Source organism: Callithrix jacchus, chromosome 1, assembly GCF_049354715.1.
Source record: "Callithrix jacchus isolate 240 chromosome 1, calJac240_pri, whole genome shotgun sequence".
NCBI lineage: Eukaryota > Metazoa > Chordata > Mammalia > Primates > Cebidae > Callithrix > Callithrix jacchus.
Window position 1 is genome coordinate 121,768,313 of NC_133502.1, and position 24,131 is coordinate 121,792,443.

The window sequence follows — 24,131 nt, forward strand, 5'->3', positions numbered from 1 at the left end:
TTTTATCATGAGGCAGATGAAAAGGGAATGGATGAAGGAATCAGAAAAAAAAAAGATGTCAGATAAAAGAGAGTAAAAAGTTAACAAAAGGCGATGAGCTCATTGTATCCTTTAAGATTCTGATGGCTCATTTATACAAACTTCAAGTGAAAAGTGGGTCGGCCCATCACAGAAAAATAGCAATACAGACACCAACAATTATGGATAGTGTTTACTATGCCCAAACATTTGGACTTCATTCATGCATGCATTTGAGTTTATGAACACAATCAGCCACAATCCTTTTTTTAAATGCTCATTCCAAAAGATCCATTAATTAACCATTTGAATAATCACAGCAATTATCATTGTGCCCTATCCTCATTCAGAACTCAGTGATGGCTAGATTTTTTTTTTCTTTAATGTACTGCAAATCCTAGCAGTCTACTCTCAGGATCCATCTATATCGTCTTAACAGTACATGCTAGGGTCTAATGTTTGTGTCCTTCCAAAGTTTATGTCAAAACCTAACTCCAAGGTGATGGTATTAAGAGGTGGGGACTTTGGGAGGTGATTAGGTCATAAGGGTTTCACCCTTGTAAATGGGATTAGTGCCCTAACAAAAAGACCTGAGAAAGGTTTGAGGGAGTCTCTTTGCCCCTTTTTCCTTCTTCCTTTTTTTTTTTTTAACTCTCTCCACTCTTTTTTGCCTCCTTTTGTCATGTAAGAAAACAAAGAAGTCACCATCTATGAGGAGTAGGTCCTCACCAGACACTGAATCTGCTGCCATTTTAATCTTGGACGGAAGATTAAAGATTAATCTGCCTACGGAATTGTGAGGAAATAAATTTCCATCTTTTATAAATTACCCAGTCTAATGGATTTTGTTACAGCAGCCCAAATGGACTAAGATAGTATATTAATTTCACACATTCTTTTTCAACAAATATATACTGAGCATCTACTATGTGACAAGCATGGTGCCTAGGTGCCCAGTACACCATGACAAGCAAAGTAGATCAGACCCATCGTTATAGAACTTAGAGCTCAAAAAAACAGATGATCAAAAAACAAGTAGCAATTAACTGCAAAATGAGAAATGGAGTGACACACACAAACAAGATGCCAAGACAGAGAAATGGGGGAAGGGTAATTATTTTGGTGGAGTCATTGAGAAAGTGGGAGGATACACCAGCCGAGAGTGGAGGATGGCCAGCAAGAAGTCCACAAAAGAGAGAGCAAATATGCTGAAACCCGGAGGAGCAGAGGGTTTACTCAGACAAAACAATGGATAAGGCTTGTGGCTGGAGGGTCACAAATGACGGCAAGAGCTGCCCTTGATGAGGCTGAAGCAGTATATGGGAGCCCAACCATACCTGAAGCCTTATGAACAAAGGTAGACTGGGCCTTCAACTTTACAGACATGTAAACTCACGGATGGATTTTTAAGCAAGGAAGTGATGTCATCCCATTTAATATCTAAAAGGGTCACTCTTACCCTGATTCACACGAACATACTGTCAAAAAATAAATGAGACAGCCGGAGAAACTTGAACACTGACAAGTTATCGGAGGAATAGTACTACGTTTTAGGTGCAATAACAGTCTTGTGATACCTTTAAAAAGTGACCTTTGCAAGCTAAAATACAGATAAAATAATGTCACATAAAGCATATAGATTAAATTAAATTATAGCTCTATATCAATGCTAATTTCCTGATCTTGGTATCTGAATGGTAGTTATGAAAGAGACTGTCTTTGTTTGCAGGAAATATATTTTAATATATTTAGAGGTAGAAATAAATTACCATATCTAGGATTTGATTACCAATAATCTGGAGGTGGGATATGGATAAAATAAGATTGGCCTTGAGCTGACAACTATAGAACTAAGCAATTGGTATATAAGGTTTGGTTTACAATCCTCTTTACTTTCTGTAGATGTTCAAAATTGTTCATGTTAAAATTCCTTTTTTTTTTAAGACAGGGTTTTATTCTATCACCCAGGCTGGAGTGCAGTGGAGTGATCACAGCTCACCACAGCCTTGACTTCTGAGTCTCAGATGATCCTCTCATCTCAGCCTCCCAAGTAGCTGGAACTATAGGCATGTGTCATCACACCTGGATAATTTTTTGTATTTTTTGTAGAGAAAGGGTTTTGCCATGTTGCTCAGGCTGGTCTCAAACTTCTGGGCTCAAGCAATCTACTTGCATCTGCCTCCCAAAGTGCCGGGATTACAGGCATGAACCACTGTGCCCAGCCTAAAATTCTTTTTAAAAATAAGATAACTTGGGCTGCTGTATGGAGAATAAGTGGGGTACAGTTGGAAAAGTGGAGGGAGAGAACAAAAGAAGCAGGAACACACATTAGCCATTAGCTCGCTCTTAAAGTAGTCCAAGTAAAATCATATAGTCACTTAAGCTAATGTAACAGAGTGGAGAGAGAGAAAAGTGAACAGATGGGAAATATATTTTGGAGGTAGAAATCATCAGACTTGGTAATGTGGAAATTAAAAGAAAAGAAAGGAATCAAGGATGTCTCCCAAGTTTCTCACTTGAACAAATGGGTGGATGGTGGGTGGGGACATTTACAGAAAAGGAAAAGATTTCAGATAAACAAAGCGGGTGAATACCAAGAGTTCAGTTTGGGACATAAAAATTAATGTGTTTGTGAAACATCCTAGTGAGTGATCAAAGAAGCAATGATTGGACCTCTTTCCCATTACAACTACCAAAATAGCCCAAGACAGCAGCACAGAGCAGCAGCCATGTCAAGACTGTTCCTTACGGAAGAGGCAAGAAACTCAGTGTAAGAGCAAAGTCCTGGCTTTCAGACAAAGCTGAGCATCGCTACCAGGGCTGAGAGGGTCAGAGAGGATACTGAGCCTGCAGAAAGGCAACCACAATCACTACAGGGGTTCAAAGGTCATTCACTTTGCCACCAGTAACACCCCGACCACAACTCAGCCTTTCATCTCTGCTGGCCCTTCCTTGGTAAGATGAGATAATTGGACCCATGTCTTCCTGAGGAGCTATTCTTCAGAGGCTTTCCTTAGAGTTATGAAATCTTGTCACTCTTTGTAGTGAAAAGAAGCATTTATAGGAGCTATATCTTAGAACATGTACACCACACATTCTCCGTCCCGCTATGAACTTACATGAAGAACTTCACAGTGACAGGTCTAGACACAACAGCAGGTCGTAACGGTAGATCTGATAGCACAAAAGAAAATACAAAGAGAAACAAACCAAATAGTAACAAAAACAAGGAAAAAATACCAGGAATGCTGTTTACCTTGAGCTTTTTAAAGAACTTTTATTTCCATTTACTATATCATTGATCTATGACATACGATTTTTCATCATGAAATATCCTTAAGCCCAAGATACATCTTAAAACTGACAGCAGCTTTGACTACCCTAAATCAAAGTTAAGTTCTTAGGAAGAGGATCTGCATTTGCCTCTGCCAATTACCCGAGGACACCACCAACCTGATCCACTTAAACTTAAATAACCTGCTTGAAGTTGTTGGGGGTCACACCATTTATATATATCCAGACTCTAAACTAGCTTAGGATTCAAATTCTAAAGAGCATTAAAACATTGAACACAGGTTCACCATACAACCCACCAATTCCTCTTCTATGTCTGTATGACAGATAATTTAAAACACGTTCATACAAAGACTGTACACAATTGTTATAGCAGCATTATTCACAATAGCCAAAAATTGGAAATGATTCAAATGCCCATCAACTGATGAACAGATATATATAAAATGTGATTATTTATACAAATGAATATTATTCAGCCATAAAAAGGAATGAAGTGCAGATGGTCCCCGACTTAGGATGGTTCAACTTAGAATTTTTCAACATTATGATGGGTTTGTGAGGGTATCAAATGCATTTTCACTTACTATATAAATATATATATACTATATATATACTATACAGTATATATACATACTATATATATACTATACAGTGTATATATATACTATATATATACTATACAGTGTATATATATATACACAGCATATATATAGTACATCCTATTATATTACATATAATATAATATATATGGATACACATATACTACATATATATATATATATATATATATATTTTTTTTTTTTTTTTAAGACGGAGTTTCGCTCTTGTTACCCAGACTGGAGTGCAATGGCGCAATCTCGGCTCACCGCAACCTCCGCCTTCTGGGTTCAAGCAATTCTCCTGCCTCAGCCTCCTGAGTAGCTGGGATTACAGGCACTCACCACCATGCCCAGCTAATTGTTTTTGTATTTTTAGTAGAGACGGGGTTTCACCTTCTTGACCAGGATGGTCTCGATCTCTTGACCTCGTGATCCACCCGCCTCGGCCTCCCAAAGTGCTGGGATTACAGGCGTGAGCCACCACACCCGGCCACACTTGCTATATTTTTCATTTATGATGAAGTTATCAGGATGTAACCGCAACAGGAGTCGAGGAGTATCTATCTGTACTAACACATTCTACATTTTGTGTCTACACATTAGATTATTAATAAAATAATACTTTTGTGTCTACACATTAGATTACGATTATTCTATTTATATAAATATTATTAGATTATTATATTTACATAAAATATCTACAAAAATTAAATTAGTGGTTGCACTATCTAAAGGTGACAGAAATTAGATTAGTGGATGCCCCAGCTAAGGGCGGGAATAGAGAATGCTATAAAAGGGCACAGATCTCTTTTTCAGATGATAAAAATGTTTTGAAGTTAGATTGTGGTGATGGTTGTATAATTCTGTAAATATATTAAAATGCATTAAATTGTACATTTAAATTGGAATATATAGGAGATATAAATTAATATTGTAATAGTGCTGTTTTAAAAAATTATCTGGGTGAAGAATCTCATTAAAGGGTTTTTTTTTTCCCTCCCTACCTAATACCAAGGTTGAAACACACACATTTCCTTACTGTACCTTTCTGCATGAGGATTTTATTTTTCCTTTTCTTTATGCAAGGTCTCCTAGAAAACTCCTCATTGTGTTTTCTTCCTTTCTTAGGAATATATAAGATAACAATACCTACAGTATCTTAAGGCCAATAAAATAACCATCAACTTGGTTAAGAAAATCAAATTAAGAGAGGACAAAAACTCCCTTTCCAGACCTGAGTAACACTTAACATTACCTACAGGGGAAAACAGGGGCCAAAAAAAAGCAGAGAAAAATGAAAACAAATCTAACTCTGCCTGTAGTTACTATTTACAATTTAACCACTCTGAAGAAAAATATCAGATGTTTTCCACTATCATTCACCAGTATTCACCCTTAATTAAAACAGACAAAACTATTGTATCACCAATTGATCTAACCTAATGAGGAGAAAAAAATGGCTCTAAAAGCCTTACCTCACTCTAATCTACAATTTATAGTTCAAAAGAGACGATGTGGAGAAGGAAAAACTTTGTTAGAAATGTTACAATCAAAATATTTTTATATCACACTTGATCTTAGACAAAAGGCCAAGAAGTGATCAAAATTTTTTTATTTCCATTGTAAGCTTCTAATTACCTGGCTAAAAATACCTGCCTATTTCACCTTCTACAGGTAAGTACAAATTCAGAGCAGTTCTTGAAAATAAACATGTTCATTCCCATTGTATTCACACCACCTTGGGACTCCATTGAACATATATGGATTTCTATGTAAGGATAAATTCAAAATTTTCATAAGATACTCTGGAATATGAAAGACCACTGCTGAGAATATGTCAAACCTGCATCTGTTCTAACAGTCTTTGCACATGTTTGATCTGTCTTCCCTGACTTCTCTAAACTACCATGAAAAGAAAACCTTAATTTATCAGTGCCTGACCAGGCCTCCTGGTTAGATATTTGCCCCATTGCCCCCTGCGGTTTTTATAAGAAAGAGGTTAATCAAAAACACCCCCAGCCAGGTATAGTGACTCACATCTGTAATCCCAACACTTTGGGAGGGCCAAGATGGGAGGATCAATTGAGTCCAAGAGTTAAGGACCAGCCTGGGCAACATAGGGAGACCCTATCTCTACAAAAAATAAAATTAGCCAGGTGTGATGGCACCTGCCTGTAGTCCCAGCTATTTGGGAGGCTGAGGTTGGAGGAGCGCTTGAACCCAGGAATTTGGGGTGGCAGTGAGTTGAGAATGCTCCACTGCACTCTAGCCTGAGAGAGAGAGTGAGATCCTGTCAAAAAAACAAAAATGAAATAAAACCAAAAAACACCAAATCACTATGACTGTGTTAGTCCACTCTCCCCACTAGACAAAGCCAGGAGTCCTCCATGACCCAACTTCATTTGTCCAGGGCCCCAATGGTGTTTCAAACCAACTGCTCTGTGCTCTGGCCACTGTCCTCAGAGCTGTTCACCTGGCATGTCCCTACCTCTGAGCCTCTGCATTGGCTTCACCAACTGAAATGCCACCCACCCCTCAAAATCCAAAGCAAATGCTAGCAGCCCCATCTCCCAACCAAAAGACAGCTTACTTTTGGAGTTCCCAAAACACTATATTTACTCTTCACATGCCATGTCACAGTTAAATTATCAACATATTTATTACACCCACCATTACATTGTCAAAGATGGCAACTGGACACTAACACTGAGAAAAGAGGACACTCGATCATCAGAGCACTAGAAGTGCAAACCAGCATGGACCTGTTAATCAGGAAGCAAGAGACCACCGCTAATCTGGAACTGCATATTATTTGTGACAAATTTCTCTATATCATGTGATGGGTCTAATTTACAATTCCTCCTTAAGAGTTCTCCTATTTATGCCAAACAGGTCATAAAGTTCACAAACTGTTTTAATTTTTTTTTAATCTTCTTTTGTTTTTTTGAGACAGAGTCTCACTCTGTCACCCAGGGTGGAGTGCAGTGGCAAGAACTCAGCTCACTGCAACCTCTGTCTCCTGGGTTTAAGCGATTCTTCTGCCTTAGCCTCCCAAGTAGCTGGGATTGATTACAGGTGTGCACCATAAAGCCAAGCTAATTTTTGTATTTTTAGTTGAGATGGAGTTTTGCCATGTTGGCCAGGTTGGTCTTGAACTCCTGACCTCAGGTGATCCGCCCACCTCAGCCTCCCAAAGTGCTGGGATCACAGGTGTGAACTACCACGCCTGGCCTATTTTAATTTTTAAAAAGAACATGTTCAATGTACCACTAACTTTTTTTTTTATATATATCTCTAATTTTTCCTTCAATTCTAAATGGAGATTTTTTTTTTTTTTTTTTTTTTTTTGAGATGGAGTCTCACTCTGTCACCCAGGCTGGAATGCAGTGGCTCAATCTCAGCTCATTATAACCTCTACTCTACCTCCCAGGTTCAAGTAATTCTCCTGCCTCAGCTTCCTGAGTAGCTGGGATTACAGGTACATGCTACCACGCCCAGCTAATTTTTATATTTTTAGTAGAGACAGGGTTTCACCATATTGGTCAAATGGATACTGACCTCGTGATCCACCTGACTCGACCTCCCAAAGCGCTGGGATTACAGGCATAAGCGGCCATGCTCGGCCAATTGTGGAGATTCTTATATGACCTACCAGTTTACAAAACTAGCAATTTCTCAAAATAGTTAAAATAACACAATTGTTACCACAAAGATCCAGAGGTAGGAAAAATCTTTGTTGGGAGTGGTAAATCCATTAGGCAGAAGAAGAAAAATAAGAAACAATTGCCTTTGTGGAAACAATTTAAGGCCTCCTTCATCTTTCAGTGTGAATCCTTTCATTAGGCATTCAAGAGAAAATTTTACCTACAAGAAATTAATCATCAGGTTGGCAAGAGGACTGCATCTTGATACAGAGAGATTGAAGCATTTGCTCTCTGCACTAGAAACATAAGATTAAAATGTAGTTCAATAAGTGTAAGGAAAAAGAGCTCTAGTAAATTTTGCAGAATTCACAAGGGGAATGTTACTGCATCACAAATTTAAGAGGAAATGAGAGAAATATTGACAAACTCTGAAATTAGGACAAACAAAAAGTTCACATAAAAACAACTGAAGAAATTTTTTACAATGAACGTGTATTTATAATCAGAGGCCTCCGAATTGGACTCCTGTGTCTCCAGCTTGCTGAGGCGGAACTGGGGACTTCTCAGCCTCCATAATCACAGGAGCCAATTCCTTACAGCAAATCTCTTCACATATAGACATAAATCTCTCCTATTAGTTCTACTTTTCTGGGGAACCCAGACTCTTACAAGGGAGAGCAGAAAAGTACCGAGATTCACTGAGTACCTACTACGTGCTTTGCTCCCACTACCATATTTAACTTAAATTTCATTTAATCCTCTTAATAAATCTATGAGGAAAAAACAAGCTCAGAGAAATTGGTCCCAGGCCTCCCGGCCAGTAAATGGCAAACTGGGACTAGAGTTCAACTCTGACTGTGATGTCTGTGGTCCCAACTCCCCAAGAAGGTACATGTAGTTGTGTGCACGAAGGCAAAATGAAACCACACTGCTGTGCTTTGGGGTATTATGGTTGTGTGTAATATTTTCTTTGTTCTCTCACTGCCATTTTTGTCATCACCAACAAGCTCCACTTCAGAAAATGAGGGAATGTGTTCTCTTTCTGCATCCACAAGGGGGCGTAGTTTTAAGGATAAGAACTTCCCAGCGCCATGTCCCTCTGCCATGCCTCTCCAACCAGGAGATTTAATGGCCTCTGTTTTCATTTTTGCGGGCAGGGGCAAGGGTCAAAAGTCAATCACTCCAGAGGAAGTTCTAAGGAACTCCTTTCATTGGCCTGGGGACTTAGAGAAGGTTCCTGGGTTCCTCCCAGGTTAAAAGTCCCCTTCTTCGTCACCCCTTTGAACTCCATGTTTGGATCCCCTTCCACAAAGTCTCTCGTGGAAGTTGTCTTTCTCTCTCCTGGATTTCCCCTCTGGGGTCCTCTTCCACCCAGTGTGGAAGCTTTCTCTCTTCCTCTCCTTTTTCTCTTTCTCTATCTAAATAAATCACTTTCTGCAAACTGTTTAGGTTCCAGTATTTACTTTACGAGTGCCCGTGGTCTCCTCTCCCATTCTTGAGAGAGTGCTAGACCAAGAACCTGAAGAAACATCCTCTCAGGGATGCTGAGGGCTCCCCTGAGCCCCAGAACTCCAACAAAACTACCCCTCACAATACCTCTCAGAACACTGTAAGGCAAAAGTATGCACAAGACCAAAAGGCAAAGTTTATTAAAATCTGATCAAAATCAGCCAGGTGCACTGGCTCATGCGTGTAATCCCAGCACTTTGGGAGGCCAAGGTGGGTGGACCACCTAAGGTCAGGAGTTCTAGACCAGCCTGGCCAACATAGTATAACTCCATCTCTACTAAAAACACAAAAATTAGCTGGGTGTGGTGGCAGATACCTATAATCCCAGCTACTTGGGAGGCTGAGGCAGGAGAATCGCTTGAACCCCAGAGGCAGAGGTTGCAGTGAGCCAAGATTGTGCCACTGCATTCCAGCCTGGTGGATAACTGTGAGACTGAGTCTTAAAAAATAAATACGGCCGAGTGCAGTGGCTCACGCCTATAATCCTAGCATTTTGGGAGTCCATGGCAGGCGGATCATGAGGTCAGGAGTTCAAGACCAGCCTGGCCAATATGGCAAAATCCCATCTCTACTAAAAATACAAAAATTAGGCATGGTGGCGGACACCTGTAATCCCAGCTACTTGGGAGACTGAGGCAGGAGAATCGCTTGAACCCGGGAAGTAGAGGTTGCAGTGAGCCAGCATCATGCCATTGTACTCCAGCCTGGGCAACAGAGCGAGACTCCATCTCAAAAATAATATTAATTAAGCAAATAAAATAAAATCAGATCAAAATCAACTGTAGACTCTGAATGGAGGCCTCTGCTACAAGATTCTTCGAGTATAGACTCCAGCATCTAATCTGGCTACCCCTTCTGGCTTTGGGCTCCATTTCTCTCTATGGGAGAAGGGTTCCCATAATGTGTTGCTGTGACCAAGACGAGAGGAGTGGAACATTTCAGCAGCACTGAAAAGGAAACACAGACATTGGAGTGATAGTCTAAAGGACACGAGAAATACTCCACAGCAGGAACCGAAAAGAGCAAGATGAATTATAAAATGGGTAAACCTCTGGATTTCTTACACTGAGCGAGACAGGGAAGTTAAAATTAGAAAAGAGAAAGAAACTGCTGGCAGGTAAACACAGCCACAGAAAAGTTCCAGAGACAATGAAGGGAGAATGTGTGATTGTTAGAAACTGAGGCAGTGTTAATGGGCCACAGTCTTCAGGATGAGAAAAACTATAACACAGCTGACAGTAAAACAAAAGACACCAACACACACAATGCTTCTCGAATTCCCCACTTTAAAAGTACATGAAGGAGGTTCTCTAGCAAATATGTAGGATGAACAAGCTAAAAAAATCTAATGTACAACAAGAGGACTATAGTTAATAAATAGTACACTGTATTCAAGATTTTTGATAAGTTATAGCTACTTGTTGCCATATAAGAAAAAAAAATGGATAACTATGTGAGATGATACATATCTTCATTTGTTCTTCTCTAGTAACAATTTTACTATCTTATAACATCATGTTGTATACGTTATATATACACAATAAAATACTTTAAAACAAAAACAAAAGTACACAAAGGAGTTTCTGATAGTCACTAATCAAAAGCATCTCCATTACAGGAGTCATTTTTGGATGATGTTCTGAGAACCAGATAATGTTAATATTAAACCATCTAATGCGGTTGAACGAAAGAGTTGTTTTCGTGCAAACACAGGCATCCTAGATCAAAGGAACTGAATGGAAAGTCCAAAAACAGTGTTGTTATTTTAATGAACTTATTTGATAAAGGAGGTATCATATATAAATTCCTTCCCGCATGGACCTAGCAAATGGAGTTGGAATAATGGGCTAGCAATTTTAGGGCTGGTGTGAGATAGGAATCTAAATTAACTTCATCTGGGTTGAATTCAGGGCTTTTGTTTATTTCTGTGATTTGATTTTTAAAAAACTAATAGATGTTAAAAACTATTTGCAATGCCTTCATGACATCCCAAAGGTAAAGCCACTACCAGCCTACTAAAGCCATTGAGAGCTCAGAGAAGCACAGGCGTCAGTGTGCACTCTTCATGGGTCATACTAGTCCCATTGGTCAGTGAGACCTGTCCTCCTCTGTGAGGCCTGCACCCCTCTGTGGTGTGTGTGGCATGCTAGCTCTCAATGGGAAAAGCAGTGTCTCCTCTGGTCAACTCCAATCTCCAGCCCCATGGCCCAGTCCTTTTCCATCCCCTGGACTATGGTCTCCTACTACAGCCCAAGCTCAGTTCCTGCTAACACCCAGGGAGGAGGAGGGTTGAATAATAATGGCAATAACTTGCCCAACATAAAAGTGATTTTTTTAAAAAATCACATAAACAGCTATCTTCCAACGAGTACTGTACGAAAAGGGAGGGGGAGAAGGGTAACTTTACAGTGGAAAAACCCAACAAATGCTACCTTGTGCCACGTGACCACGTTCAACATCGGTAGTGCTAAGTCACACTGATATAGTAGACCTTTGCTATGATGTGACAAGCATGGCCCTTTCCATCTGAGGTCTTCCACCCAAAAACACATGACCACAGTCAAATCATGAGGGGGGAAAAACAGACCAATCTCAACCGAGGGCCATTCTACAAAGTAACAGATAGTACTCATCAAAACTATCAAGGTCACCAAAAACAAGGAGGGTCTGAGAGACTGTCACAGCCAAGAGGACTCTACGGAGACAGAAAAACTAAATAAATCTGGATAACGTATGAACTGTAGTTAACAATAATGTAGCCATATTGGATCATGAATTGTGACAAATGTGCCATGCTAACTTAGAATATTAATAATAGGGAAAACCAGGTGTGCAGTACCCAGGAACACTCTCTACTACCTCCTCAATAATTCTGTAGGACTGAAACTGCTCCTGACTAATCGGTTAATCCCAATCACAATTACTTTTTTTTAAAAAATCATATAAACATTAAACTTTTGGACAAAATAAAAATGTATAACTCTAACATAAAGAAAAATTGTGGTCTGGGGAAAGTATCTATATGAAACATAACAAAAGATTAGTGTATATATAATTTAAAGTCCATAAGTATGCCAAGAGAAACATTCAGAGAAAAGCTATGAGACGAAAACTAGAAGTCATACAAAAGATGCAATGCACTTTTTAAATAATTTTTTAAAATACTAAAACAGGTATCATTTAAGTTGCAAAACTGTTTTTCTTTTTCTTTTCTTTTTTTAAAGTACTTTTTTTTTGAGACAGGGTCTCACTCTGTTGCCAGGCTGGAATGCAGTGGCGCGATCTCAGCCCACTGCAACCTCTGCCTCCTGGATTCAAGTGATTCTCCTGCCTCAACTTCCCAAATAGGTGGGACTACAGGCGTGCGCAACCATTCCCAGCTAATTTTTGTATTTTTAGTAGAGACGGGTTTCAACATGTTGGTCAGGATGGTCTCGATCTCTTGACCTCATGATCCACCCGCCTCAGTCTCCCAAAGCACTGGGATTAACGTGTGAGCCACCATGCCTGGATACAAAACTGTTTTTCAAATAATACCCAGTGATGATAATGCGATAGTTCAAACCACTTTACTTAACACAGCATTGGTAGCCAAGTAAATTGATAATACTCTTGTGGAAGTACTGTAAAACAAACTGTACTCCCAGCTCCCACCTGTACATGCACATGTTAAAGCTCAAACTCCCAATGTGATGGAGTTTAAAGATGGGGCCTTTGCGAGACAATCAGATTTAAATGAGTTCAGGAGAGTGGGGTCCTCAGGATGGGATTAACACCCTTATAAGAAAGGACATCAGAGAGCTTTCGCTCTCACTCTCTCGACCATGTAAAGACATCTCAAGAAGGAGGCAGTCTATAAGCCAAGAGGAGAGCTCCCCCCAGAACCCCAACCATGCTGGAACCCTTATCTCAGACTTCTAGCCTCCAAAATGGTGAGAAAATAAATTGTTGTTGGTTAGACCACCCAGGCTGTTGTCTTTTGTTATACTCACTGAAGTTTATTAATAAAGAAAGGCAATTAGAGGCATATACAGAACAATAAACATATTTATCTCTTTTAATTCAGTAATCCTACATTTGTAATGATAACCTTTGGAAATAATTCAAAATGTGACAAAGCTATACACATGTAAAAACTTAGTTTTATGTTTTTAAGCCAGTGACATGCTAAATGTCTAACAATGGAGAAGCAGGTAAGTAAATTGTAATATTCCATTTCATCTAATATGATTTAGTCATTTACAATTATTGCAAAAACTATATAGGCTTACAGTGAATGCTTTTAATAAAATTAAGTGCAAACTAAACACGAAAGTCTACAAAATGAGACTAATGATATAAATATGAACAAGTATTAAGAGAGTTAGCTATAAACAAATAATTTGTTGGGAAATTTTGTTACAAGAAATCATACTCAGAAACCTATTTGAGAGTATTATTAGATAAGATGTTTTCTTAAACGTAATCACAGCCCTCTTTAATTATAGAAAAGTGATTTTTTTTCTGAAAGTAGCCACTGCAGTACTCTCCAAAAAATGAGAATGAGCCAGGTGCAGTAGCTCACACTTATAATCCCAGCACACTGGGAGGCTGAGGCAGGTGGATCACCTGAGGTCAGGAGTTTGAGACCAGCCTGGCCAACATGGCGAAACTCTGTCTCTACTAAAAATACATAAATTAGCCGGGTATGGCAGGTGCCTGTAATCCCAGCTACTTGGGAAGCTGAGGCAGAAGAATCACTTGAAGCAGGGAGGCGGAGGTTGCAGTGAGCTGAGATTGTGCCATGCACTCCAGCCTAGGCAACAAGAGCAAAACTCCATCTCAAAGAAAAAAAATGAGAATGAAATATGTACTTTTCATGTAAGACAACTATCATTTTTCTTTACTACATACTTTCTATTATGTTATTATTATGTTATTACTTACATTGAGATGGTTTCCAAGGCATCTTCAAAAATGTCCTGGGGGAAACAAAAAATACAATGAGTTTCTCAAGAATTCTAAATGGAGAAGAGAAAGTGAATACACACAACGGGAAGGGTGGTCCTGATGGGAAGGTACAGCAGACAGTAGAATCAATCAACATAATGTTCATGGAATTCTGTTTACAGAAATCAAGCACATGAATTTCAATGAGGTTTAATTTTTTTTTAAGTAATACCGGTAAACTACTCAGCAAGTGATGAAACTGGGCTAATTTACAGAGAATATGACATCTTTTACAAAGTTACCTTTCATTTCCTAGAGCTCATTCATCCCAATCATAGAGTACAATAAATAACAGGACTTGCCCAATGCAGACGTTTCTTTCTCCATGGCTAGCCAAGTGAGCATCCTCTGGGCCTTCATTTCACATCTCATTGCACCACCCTCTCAGCTTGTCTCTCTGTCACCAGCCTTTCCCCAGTTTACTCAGTGCCACACAGAACAGCCCTTTGCTTCATGCCACACTGGCCTGATCACAGCTGCAACAGGAGAGAAACACACACACACACACTTGTACGCACTCAGAAGTCCACACACGCACTCCACATTCAGACACAGTGTCTCACACACAATCTCACAGTCACATGCACAAACACACATGCACTCACTCAAAAACTCACACATACACAACAGCTTCCTCATAGCTGCAAAAATCAACCCTAAGCGCCTCATCCCAGTATCTGGGGGCCACCATAACCCAGCCTACTCTTCCAAGCATCCTTCTCCAATATCCCTACCACTCTCGCCATAGCCCGAACCCTGGGGACTCCACAAGGGTCACCTCACTGTTGTCCCTACTCCTGTGCTTGACTCCCTCCATTCAATTCTTTACATGGCAACCATATCATTCTTTTACTTCTTGTCTTCAAATAAGCATACACCATTCCAGTTTTCTAGACCTCTTTGAGAGCTTTCCATTGCCCTTAGAAAAATCCCAAACTCATTCTCCCTGTCTAGAGAGCCCTAAAACAGCCCCGCCAGCCTCTGACCACATCCTCGCCCATCTTCCCCTTACTCACTCCACTCCAGCCACAGATCTGTCTTTCTGTTCCTTGGACAAGTCAAACATCCCACAGCTCTCTGCACTGTCCCCTTTCTTACAATGTCCTTTGCTCAATTATTCCCATGGCTGACTCCTTATCATCCTTTGGTTTTCAGCTTAGAAATCTACCTCCTCAAGAAGACCATCTCTGATCACCCTAATTAAAATTACTAAGAATAGCAGCTTACAGTTCCTTATCATCTCTTTGTTTCATTCATAGCACTTATCATAATCTCTAACGATCTTCCTTGTTTACTTGGTTACCCTCTGTCTTCATCAGAGCAGGCTCTTACACACACACACACACACACACACACACAACAAACAGGGCTTGACATCAAGGTTTGCTCAGTAAATAGTTGTTACCTCATGAATGAATGAATATGTATGAATGGAATGTATGAATGGAAACTGGATTGCCAAGGGACTTGCCATATCACACCTCTTTTAAAGTTATGCACAGAAATAAAGAAAGGGGGCTAGAGATCTTTTCCTTTGTGTGGCCATTAAGACTGAACGGTGTTTAGACCATACTGGATTTTGCATTGAGGCCGAAAAAACAGAAGTATAAACATTAAAAGAAGGCTGGGCAAGGTGGCTCATGCCTGTAATCCCAGCACTTTGGGAGGCCAAGGCTGGTGGATCACCTGAGGTCAGAAGTTCAAGACCAGCCTGGCCAATATGGTGAAACCCTGTTCCTACTAAAAATACAAAAATTAGCCAGGTGTGGTGGTGCATGCCTGTAACCCCAGCTACTTGGGGACGCTAAGGCACAAGAATCACTTGAACCCAAGAGGCGGAGGTTGCAGTGAGTCAAGATCATGCCACTGCACTCCAACCTGGACGACAGAGTGAGACTCCATGTCAAAGACAAAGAACCGACACTGTAAACAGTGGCAGAACTGAGTTTGAATTTGGGACCCTGACCTATATTAATCTACATTAATATCACACGCTGTAAGGAAGGTAAAATCAAGGGCTGGCGCACAGGTTATCACGTGAGTAGTTACAGAGAAGGGAGGAAAATGTGTTCTCCAGTAACCCAAATCTCACTATGAATAAGCCCAGCTGACAGTCCCTCTGGCAGCTCTGCTGATGCCCTCTGCACTTACCTTTAACAATAAAGGGGTACATGGACAGTCCACTCCCAAAAGCCTTCTGCGCCTTCTTCTCCTCACAAACCTCAACGTGGACACTAAAATACTTACTGAGTGAGCTCCACAAAGGATAACCTGGGAAACCAACCCTCCATGTAAAGGAGACAAGACTAATATTTTCATCTCAACAAAAAGTAGTCCCACCCCTCCATCAAAAAAAAGAAAAAGAAATAAAAGAATATCAAGCCAGGTATGGTGGTGTACACCCATAGTCCCAGCTACTCGGGAGGCTGAGGTAGAGAGATGGCTTGAGCCCAGGAGTTCAGCCTGGACAATATAGTGAAACCCTGTATCTAATAACTTTTTTATTTTAAAAAACATCAACAATATCAAAACTCTCCATTTTGTTGAAACAGTAATCACATGGAGAGAGTTCTCTAAATAAAGCATACTTGGTCTACAAGGGCCAGACAAAAGGTGGAAGTTTCTTAATTTTAAAAAGAGGAAAGGTGAAGAGAAAAACTAAGATTTGCTGAGTATCTATCACATGCCAGGCACCTTATAACCTTACAAAATCCACCTCATTTGTTCCTCCCAACACACAGCAAGTTAATCCAGTTGTAGTTTAATCACCTGCCCATTATCACACAGCTGGTAACTGAAGAAACTGGGCTTCAGTCTCAGGTTTAATTCCAAAGCATTTCATTAATGTTAATAATAACTATCCAAAACTTGGAAATTCAGACAGTTGGGCAGGATGGGGAGGGGGTGGGAGATGAAGCAGGGGGCATATCCTCTCAATGTCATGTGATAGCATTGCTTTACAAGCCTCCCAAGAATGATTGAACCCTCTAGAAGGGTATACTTGTGTTTAATTTTGCCATCTGCTGTCTGGAGTCTGCACACTGTGAAGTTACATGTTAACTTATACATAACTAACATGTTACATGTTAACTTTTTCACCACTAAAAAACTTACAGGTTTCTTAGTGGTGAAAAAAATTACCTCAAAGATGATGATTTTGTTGCTCTGTGAGAGAGCGTTCCCAACCTTTTTGGTACCAGGGACTGGTTTCGTGGAAGACAGTTTTTCCACAGATGGGAGAGGGCAGTGGGGAAATGGTTTCAGGATGAAACTGTTCCACCTCAGATCATCAGGCATTAGATTATCATAAGGAGTGTGCAAACTAGATCCTTCACATGAGCAGTTCCCAGTAGGGTTCGCACTCCTGTGAGAGTCTAATGCCACCGCTGATCTGACAGGAGGTGGAGCTGAGGTGGTAATGTTCGCCCACCCACCAGCCACTCACCTCCTGCTGTACAGCCCGGTTCCTCACAGGCTACAGACTAGCACCAGTCCACAGCCCAGGCACGGGGGACCCCTGCTTTAAGGTATTACCCACCTTTATGCATAACCTAGCAATCTTAATTTAACGTTGTTCCTTAAACCTATAAATACTAGTTCCTCAAATACTGTTTGGATCAATTTACCCTTTCACTGGTTTCCTACTTGGTGAATGACATAAAATTTTTGAGATGTTCATTTTATATCTTTATGAGAGTCATATTTCCAATTCTGGGAAATTATACTTGGACAATGGATATCACTAACCACTCCCTCCCTGTAAATACAGGGCCTGCAAATACAATTTCCTGCCTCCTTGGGAAAAGTGATGTGGGGTCCACGTGGAGGACAAAAACACCAAAAGGCCGAGACTGCTCATGCCTCTGTTCCATATCCCTATAGACCGTGCTTCTTTTTCCTCCTGTCTGTCTAGGTCCCCACACTCCGCTCAAATTCTATCCCTTTTCTGCTGCTGCCTCAGGGAGCTCCTTTTCCTTGTGTAAGATTTCTATCAGGGCCCTCAGGTTTGGCACTGGCTGCTATTCCACAGTCTCCCACCTGGCCCTCGGTAGACACATACATATATTCTCCATGCAGCATGACTAGGTATTTCCACCAAAGCCTCTTTGCTTCTTCATACTCACCATCAATTTCCCAGTGCTCCTCGGTACTTCCCTTAGCTCCCAGAACTGGCAGGCTCACCATGTGCTCTCCAGTTACAACAGGCACAGTCAGAGGAGCATCCAGACTCCTTCTGATGTAAGGAAAGTAAGACAGGAGAGCTCACACTGCTGACAAATATAACGTGTTCACAGGAACGTCCTGCTGTTTAGTTCCCTCCTTGAAGGCAGCTGCATTTGCCTGCCCCACTCCCATGCCAGGGGTAGCCTTGAAGTGCTACAACTCTAGGGTCTGGTGTGACAAATGTTTTCCTTGAACCACACCTGGCTCCTAATCATACACTGCCTCAAAACAGTATCTAAGTTTCCCAAAAGCCTATCTTGACTCTAGTTGGAGTCAAGGGCCATTCCACTCTTTATGAATCTATTTTCTAGCCCAGCACAGTACTCTGTACTTCATGGACTCTTGGCAAATCATGGTTAGCTAACTGGCTGGCTGAGCACCCTTGTCTTGAGGTGGAAGGTTCTTACCTTGAGCAGTTCCATTTTGCACATTAGAAAACGGGCTCATCTGTTAGGTGAAGGATTTCCTAGGTGAGCCGACAGATGTAAGGCCAGCACCCAGGGCCTGCTCCCTGCTGGGAGATCAGCCTGAAACCTACCTCTGCCTCCAGATCATAGAAACTGCCACTCTGAGCACAGAACTGACACAGAGTGAGGAAAGTTGATGGGTGCTACATCACCTACTAAGGCTTTTCCAAACAGTTTCCATCTTAACCCGTTAACTTTGACATATTCTGAGTAGAAAAAATGCATCAAAGTACATGTGAGTGACAGGGCAGGTTCTTGAAGTTCATTTAAGGATCTTAATGAGATATTATGACAAAAGCGTTTATATTATTTTTATCTCTAAAGAGCAAAGAGTAAAGAAGACAAATATGCTATTAACAGTAGTAGTTTCAATACTCTGTATTAATTTCCAAAGAGACCAAAGAGATTTACAAATTCTTCAGGCCTCCCCATCTGATTTTTAATTCACTTTGTGGTCTGAAAAGGAATATGTGGCAAATATTACTCCAAGAAGTAAAGGAAAGTAGGAAGCAACATGACAAAAATTAACACCAGCTACTGTAAATCCACGAAGTTGAATCGCTTCTCTAGAACTCCCTGTTCCTCTCTCCCCTTCCCTCCTCCCCATGCCTCCTCCTCACCCTCAGCCCTGTCCTCTATTTTACCCTCTTTCTAATCGGGATGACTTCACAGGCCTAAGAACAGATGCTACCATGCTCTCGTTTAACCACTGCACTTTAGCAAAGATGACAAGGTTTGAGAGGGCTTGCAGATTCCTTCCTCCTCAATGAAGACCACCTGCCCACCCTCACGGAACCAGGCCCTCCTGACTGGAGATTTCCCACCCAACATTCCATTCCACTGACCAATGAAGTTGTGTGTTTGATATCACAGACTCAGTGCTAGAACTGTTGAGAACTCTGGCAAGTCAAGAATTATTTTGGGGCACATCTGGACGATTCCCATGGAGATGAGACATGAAGAAGATGCCCCAACTTGCCCCAGGACTGAGGCAGGGATTAGAGCCACGGGTATTGGGGTTCTAAGGAATACAAACACATGTCTGTGGCATCTACCCCTGTAAATCAAGATGTCCAAAATGAAACTAGACTGACATCAGAAGCATTATCACGGTGACTAACACACCTGGAAGGATTCCTCAGATACTGAATTTCTCTCATAAACAGCACATTGCTAGTTAAAGGAATCATGAGAAATGCATAAACCTACGTCACATTATTCCTTATTAAAACCTCAATAAAGTATTGGTTTTTCTAAGTCAAAATTAATTTAAAATATACCTTTATTACTGTGCAAAAATCATTTTAAAAAATATATATGTACCCTGAGCTCATCTGTCAGGAATAATTTTTCATTCTGCTTACATCTATCATTCAATTCTCTGTAATCTATTTGTCAAGCTCAAAAAGTAGGCTTCTACAGCATTTAAACTCTCCAACTAAATCCCAAAGGCTACCAACCAGCTGCATCTTATCTGCAGTGGCACATTTTTTAAAAATTGCGTATTGCATGAGAAAGCATCAATATTCTTTGAAGGCAAATGTAAAAATCAGCTTCAGCTCCCTCATAACTGGGTTTGCAGGGATAAGCACCCCTCACGCCCTCCTTAAAGGATTAGCCTCAGAGCAAGTCCTTTGTGAAACCTTAACTGACCTACCGCAATCAAAGGGAAAGAAAGCAAGAGGGGCCCACACAACAGACACACTCACATTCCAAGTCCCTGCCTGTAACAACTGTTGTTGGTCCTTGCAGGAAACAAAACATGACCTTCTCAAATTTCAAATATCACACTAAGGCAATTCTGAAATATGGCAGACCAACACAAAACAGGAAAACAAAACTAATCCCAAATTTATCTTCTTAATTTGTCCAGGTTTGTTAAATTCCAGGCAAGAAATTTTTTTAGATTTTTTTTTTTTTTGTACAGACTTAGAAAAAACTGGAGGTTTTCAAATATTTTTTCAGAAATAGGGATTTTTTAAAAAATAATATAGCAGTAAAATCATCTGCCAAAACATAAAAAGTTCATGCTTTAGAAATTTTGAAACACTCATCACTTGAGATTAAAAATGATTTTCCATTTCTCCAGCTGTAGGATTAATATAGCTGTCTAGCTGCTCTTGTGCCAGGTAAGTGGTCTCATATAATTCCAAGTAAGTTCTGTGTGCATTTATTATTTTTTTCCAAAACAGAGTTTCACTCTTGTTGCCCAGGCTGGAGTGCAATGGCATAATCTTGGCTCACTGCAACCTCCACCTCCCGGGTTCAAGTGATTCTCCTGCCTCAGCCTCCCGAGTAGCTGCGATTACAGGGATGCACCACCATGCCAGCTAATTTTGTATTTTGAGTACAGTCAGGGTTTTTCCATGTTGGTCAGGCTGGTCTCGAACTCCTGACCTCAGGAGATCTGCCTGCCTCGGCCTCCCAAAGTGGTGGATTACAGGTATGACCCACCGCGCCTGGCCGGTTCTGTGTCCTTTTGTTTTGCTTTGCTTCTCTAGACCTTTAGAACTGATCAAGTAAGGTTCTGTTTTTTAAAGCTTCATTTTTACCAAAAATCACAGATCTAATAGTAGAAACTGGGAATGTGAAGTAAAGGAACTTGAAGGGAAAGATCACTTTCTACACATTTGGGAACTACCAGCATCAATATGCCAAGCGCTAGTGAAACTGCAACAAAAGAGTCCTTACTTTAAGGAACTTACAGTCTCCTGGGAGAAGGAGAATAATGATGAAACCACCAAGTAAAGGGACCTTACTTTATCAGGAGATAGAGGCAGGGAGGACATGAGGAGCTTGGTGGGGAAGGAATTAGGCAGGGGGAAATGTGTAAGGTAAGGCCCCAAAGCAGAAAAAGAGTTTACTACAGTCATGTTGTCTACAGTTGTAAGAACAATAATGCCCACAGAGCTCACTATTATGGATTAAGGGAGCAGAGGAGAAATGGAAGATGGTCCATCTTCGCCGTGTTTATAAAGTGCTAGTAATAAAGCAGCCTAAAAGTGATCTACACGCAATGCTTTGAAGATCTTTTTTTAAAAAAATTTTAAAAGATCTCAGGAATAAAGAAGAGTGTTTAATGTCACATTTGTAAGAAACAAATGCTGTTATATAAATACCATGAAACCATGACTGACTCAGCAAGGTGCCCTCCGAAGCAGGTAGTTTGCTGGTATCAGGGGACCTGTGACTTGACTTCAACTGTTACTATGTGGAAAAGTTTAAGAAATTTAAGAAGTTATTAGTAGGACATCTCACTTTGTCTACAAAGGTCCTTTGGATTTGGCAGCAGAGTTATAATGAACTGGAAGAAAGGAAGGGGTAAAGTGCACCTGCCTGGCTCACTATTCAGTTTATCAAGTTCAGCACAGGAGGGCCAGATACAACACAAGTGTGCTTCAGACCTGCTGTTCATCCACTGTCTCCTCCTTTTTCTTCCCTAGTATCCCTATAGAAAACCCTTTTTCCCTTCCATTCTGGTGTCATCTTCTGTAAACTGGAGATGCCCATAGTACCTACCCTAGGAAGCTGCTGGGAGGACCGAAGGAGATCAGAGGGGAATGTGCCTGGCACAGAGCCAGCGCCCATCAAGGTAGTCACGACTTGACGACATGAGCCCTCCCTCCTCTCACAAGCACAAAACACTCCTGGATGTGTCCACATAGTCACTATATAAAGTCCATGTCATGTGCTCAAGTGTCTAGGAAGCAAGTTTGCCTCTACTCCCTAAGTACTACCCACTATAAATAAATACACGTGTGATTTTAATTAACAGCCTGTGTAGTGGTGTGGAAAGCATCAATTTAGGTTTGGAGGTTAGACCTATCTGGGACTAAATTCTGGCTCCACTTCTGACCCTAGGTGAGTCTAGCCCTTTCAATCCTCTACCTCCTGTTGTGTACAATAAAGATTCCAACCACCCCCTGGGATTGAAAGGATGTGAGATGACGCATAGAACAGATCCAGCTTAAAACAGACTCAATAAATAGAACTTCATAGGATATTAAATTCTCAGATACCGGACCAATCAGTAGACTCGGGAGACGGGGCTGAGATCCCTAACTGTAATTCCTCAACAATTTTTTTCACATCAAAGATGCTGAGCTTCTTTTGAATGAGAGAAAAGCCAGGTGTGGAAATATGTATAGCAAATAGGTAGTGAAAAATGTTAACTGCCTTTGCCCTCTAGCCTTTCACTCTCAGGCGTTTCTTACTCAGTGGGCTGCCCAGCATAAAAAACATAATTTCTGAGCACAGAGCCCAATGTCACACTTCTCCCCGGTGGCACAAAACCCATAAATCATGGAGTTCTTCTCACCAAGGAGCAGGCGACCTTGGCCAACACAGTGAGAACTTGGCCAACATGGTGAGATCCTGGCTAACATAGTAAGACTTGGCCAATACAGTGAGACCCTGGCCAACATGGTGAGACCTTGGCTAACATGGTAAGACCTTTGCTAACATGGTAAGACCTTGGCCAATACAGTGAGACCTTGGCCAACACAGGGAGACCTTGGCCAATACAGAGAGACCTTGCCCAGCTTGGGGAGACCTTGCCTAACATGGGGAGACCTTGCCTAACATGGGAGACCTTGCCTAACATGGTGAGACCCCGGCCAACACGGGGAGACCTTGGCCAACACAGGGAGACCTTGGCCAACTCGGGGAGACTTTGGCCAATATGGGGAGACCTTGGCCAACACGGTGAGACCTTGGCCGACATACTCTGCTTCTCAGTGCTCCAGCCTCCTCAGGAGTAAAGCAAAGAGGTTGGCATAGATACCATCCCTTATTCAAAATCCTAAGTTCTCTGAATTAAAGAAAAATCCTTTCCAAGACAGCTGTTTGCCCATCACACATACTAAAATGTTCATTCATCCATGGAAGGCTGTTGTTCCCTTCAGAGAAGGGCTGCATCCAAATAGAACCCTGAGCTTTTCAAAGTTCAAGCCACATCAGAGACTAACTTGATCCTCAATAGCTAGTAGTGTTAAATGCCAAGCAAAGCAGTTCACACACTGATTCTTTGGAATTTCTAACAACCCGCTAAGCACAGGGAAATCATGAAAATTAAAAAGGAACCACCAGATGTCACTGTCACAAAAAAAATTTGAATTGGATAACACTGGTTTAGTTTCTACTAACACATAGATTAGTGAGCTAAAAATAAAATAAAAAGGTTAATTATTAGTTATTTAATTTGTGGGGGGAATATTCCTTTTCTGCATTTCATTACAGAGTTGAGTTGCAGCTTAAGGCAGGGGTTAAGGCCTAAGGTCAGTACTTAAAGAAAAGTCATGTATATATAGTCAATGTTAACACTGAACAAATACTTTAAATTGCCATTATCATAGAATCCTCGTAGTTCTGGACATAACCCCACA

General features: G+C 40.9%; 1 protein-coding gene across 1 annotated transcript in view; it reads right to left on the reverse strand.

Annotated features, from left to right (window-relative positions):
• The window catches only part of TTC39B (tetratricopeptide repeat domain 39B), a 146,459-nt gene that overhangs the window by 90,753 nt on the left and 31,575 nt on the right, over positions 1–24,131 (reverse strand). Inside the window, 1 exon segment of the mRNA XM_017973671.4 lies at positions 13,994–14,028. Within this exon segment, the coding sequence (XP_017829160.2) occupies positions 13,994–14,028 (35 nt within the window).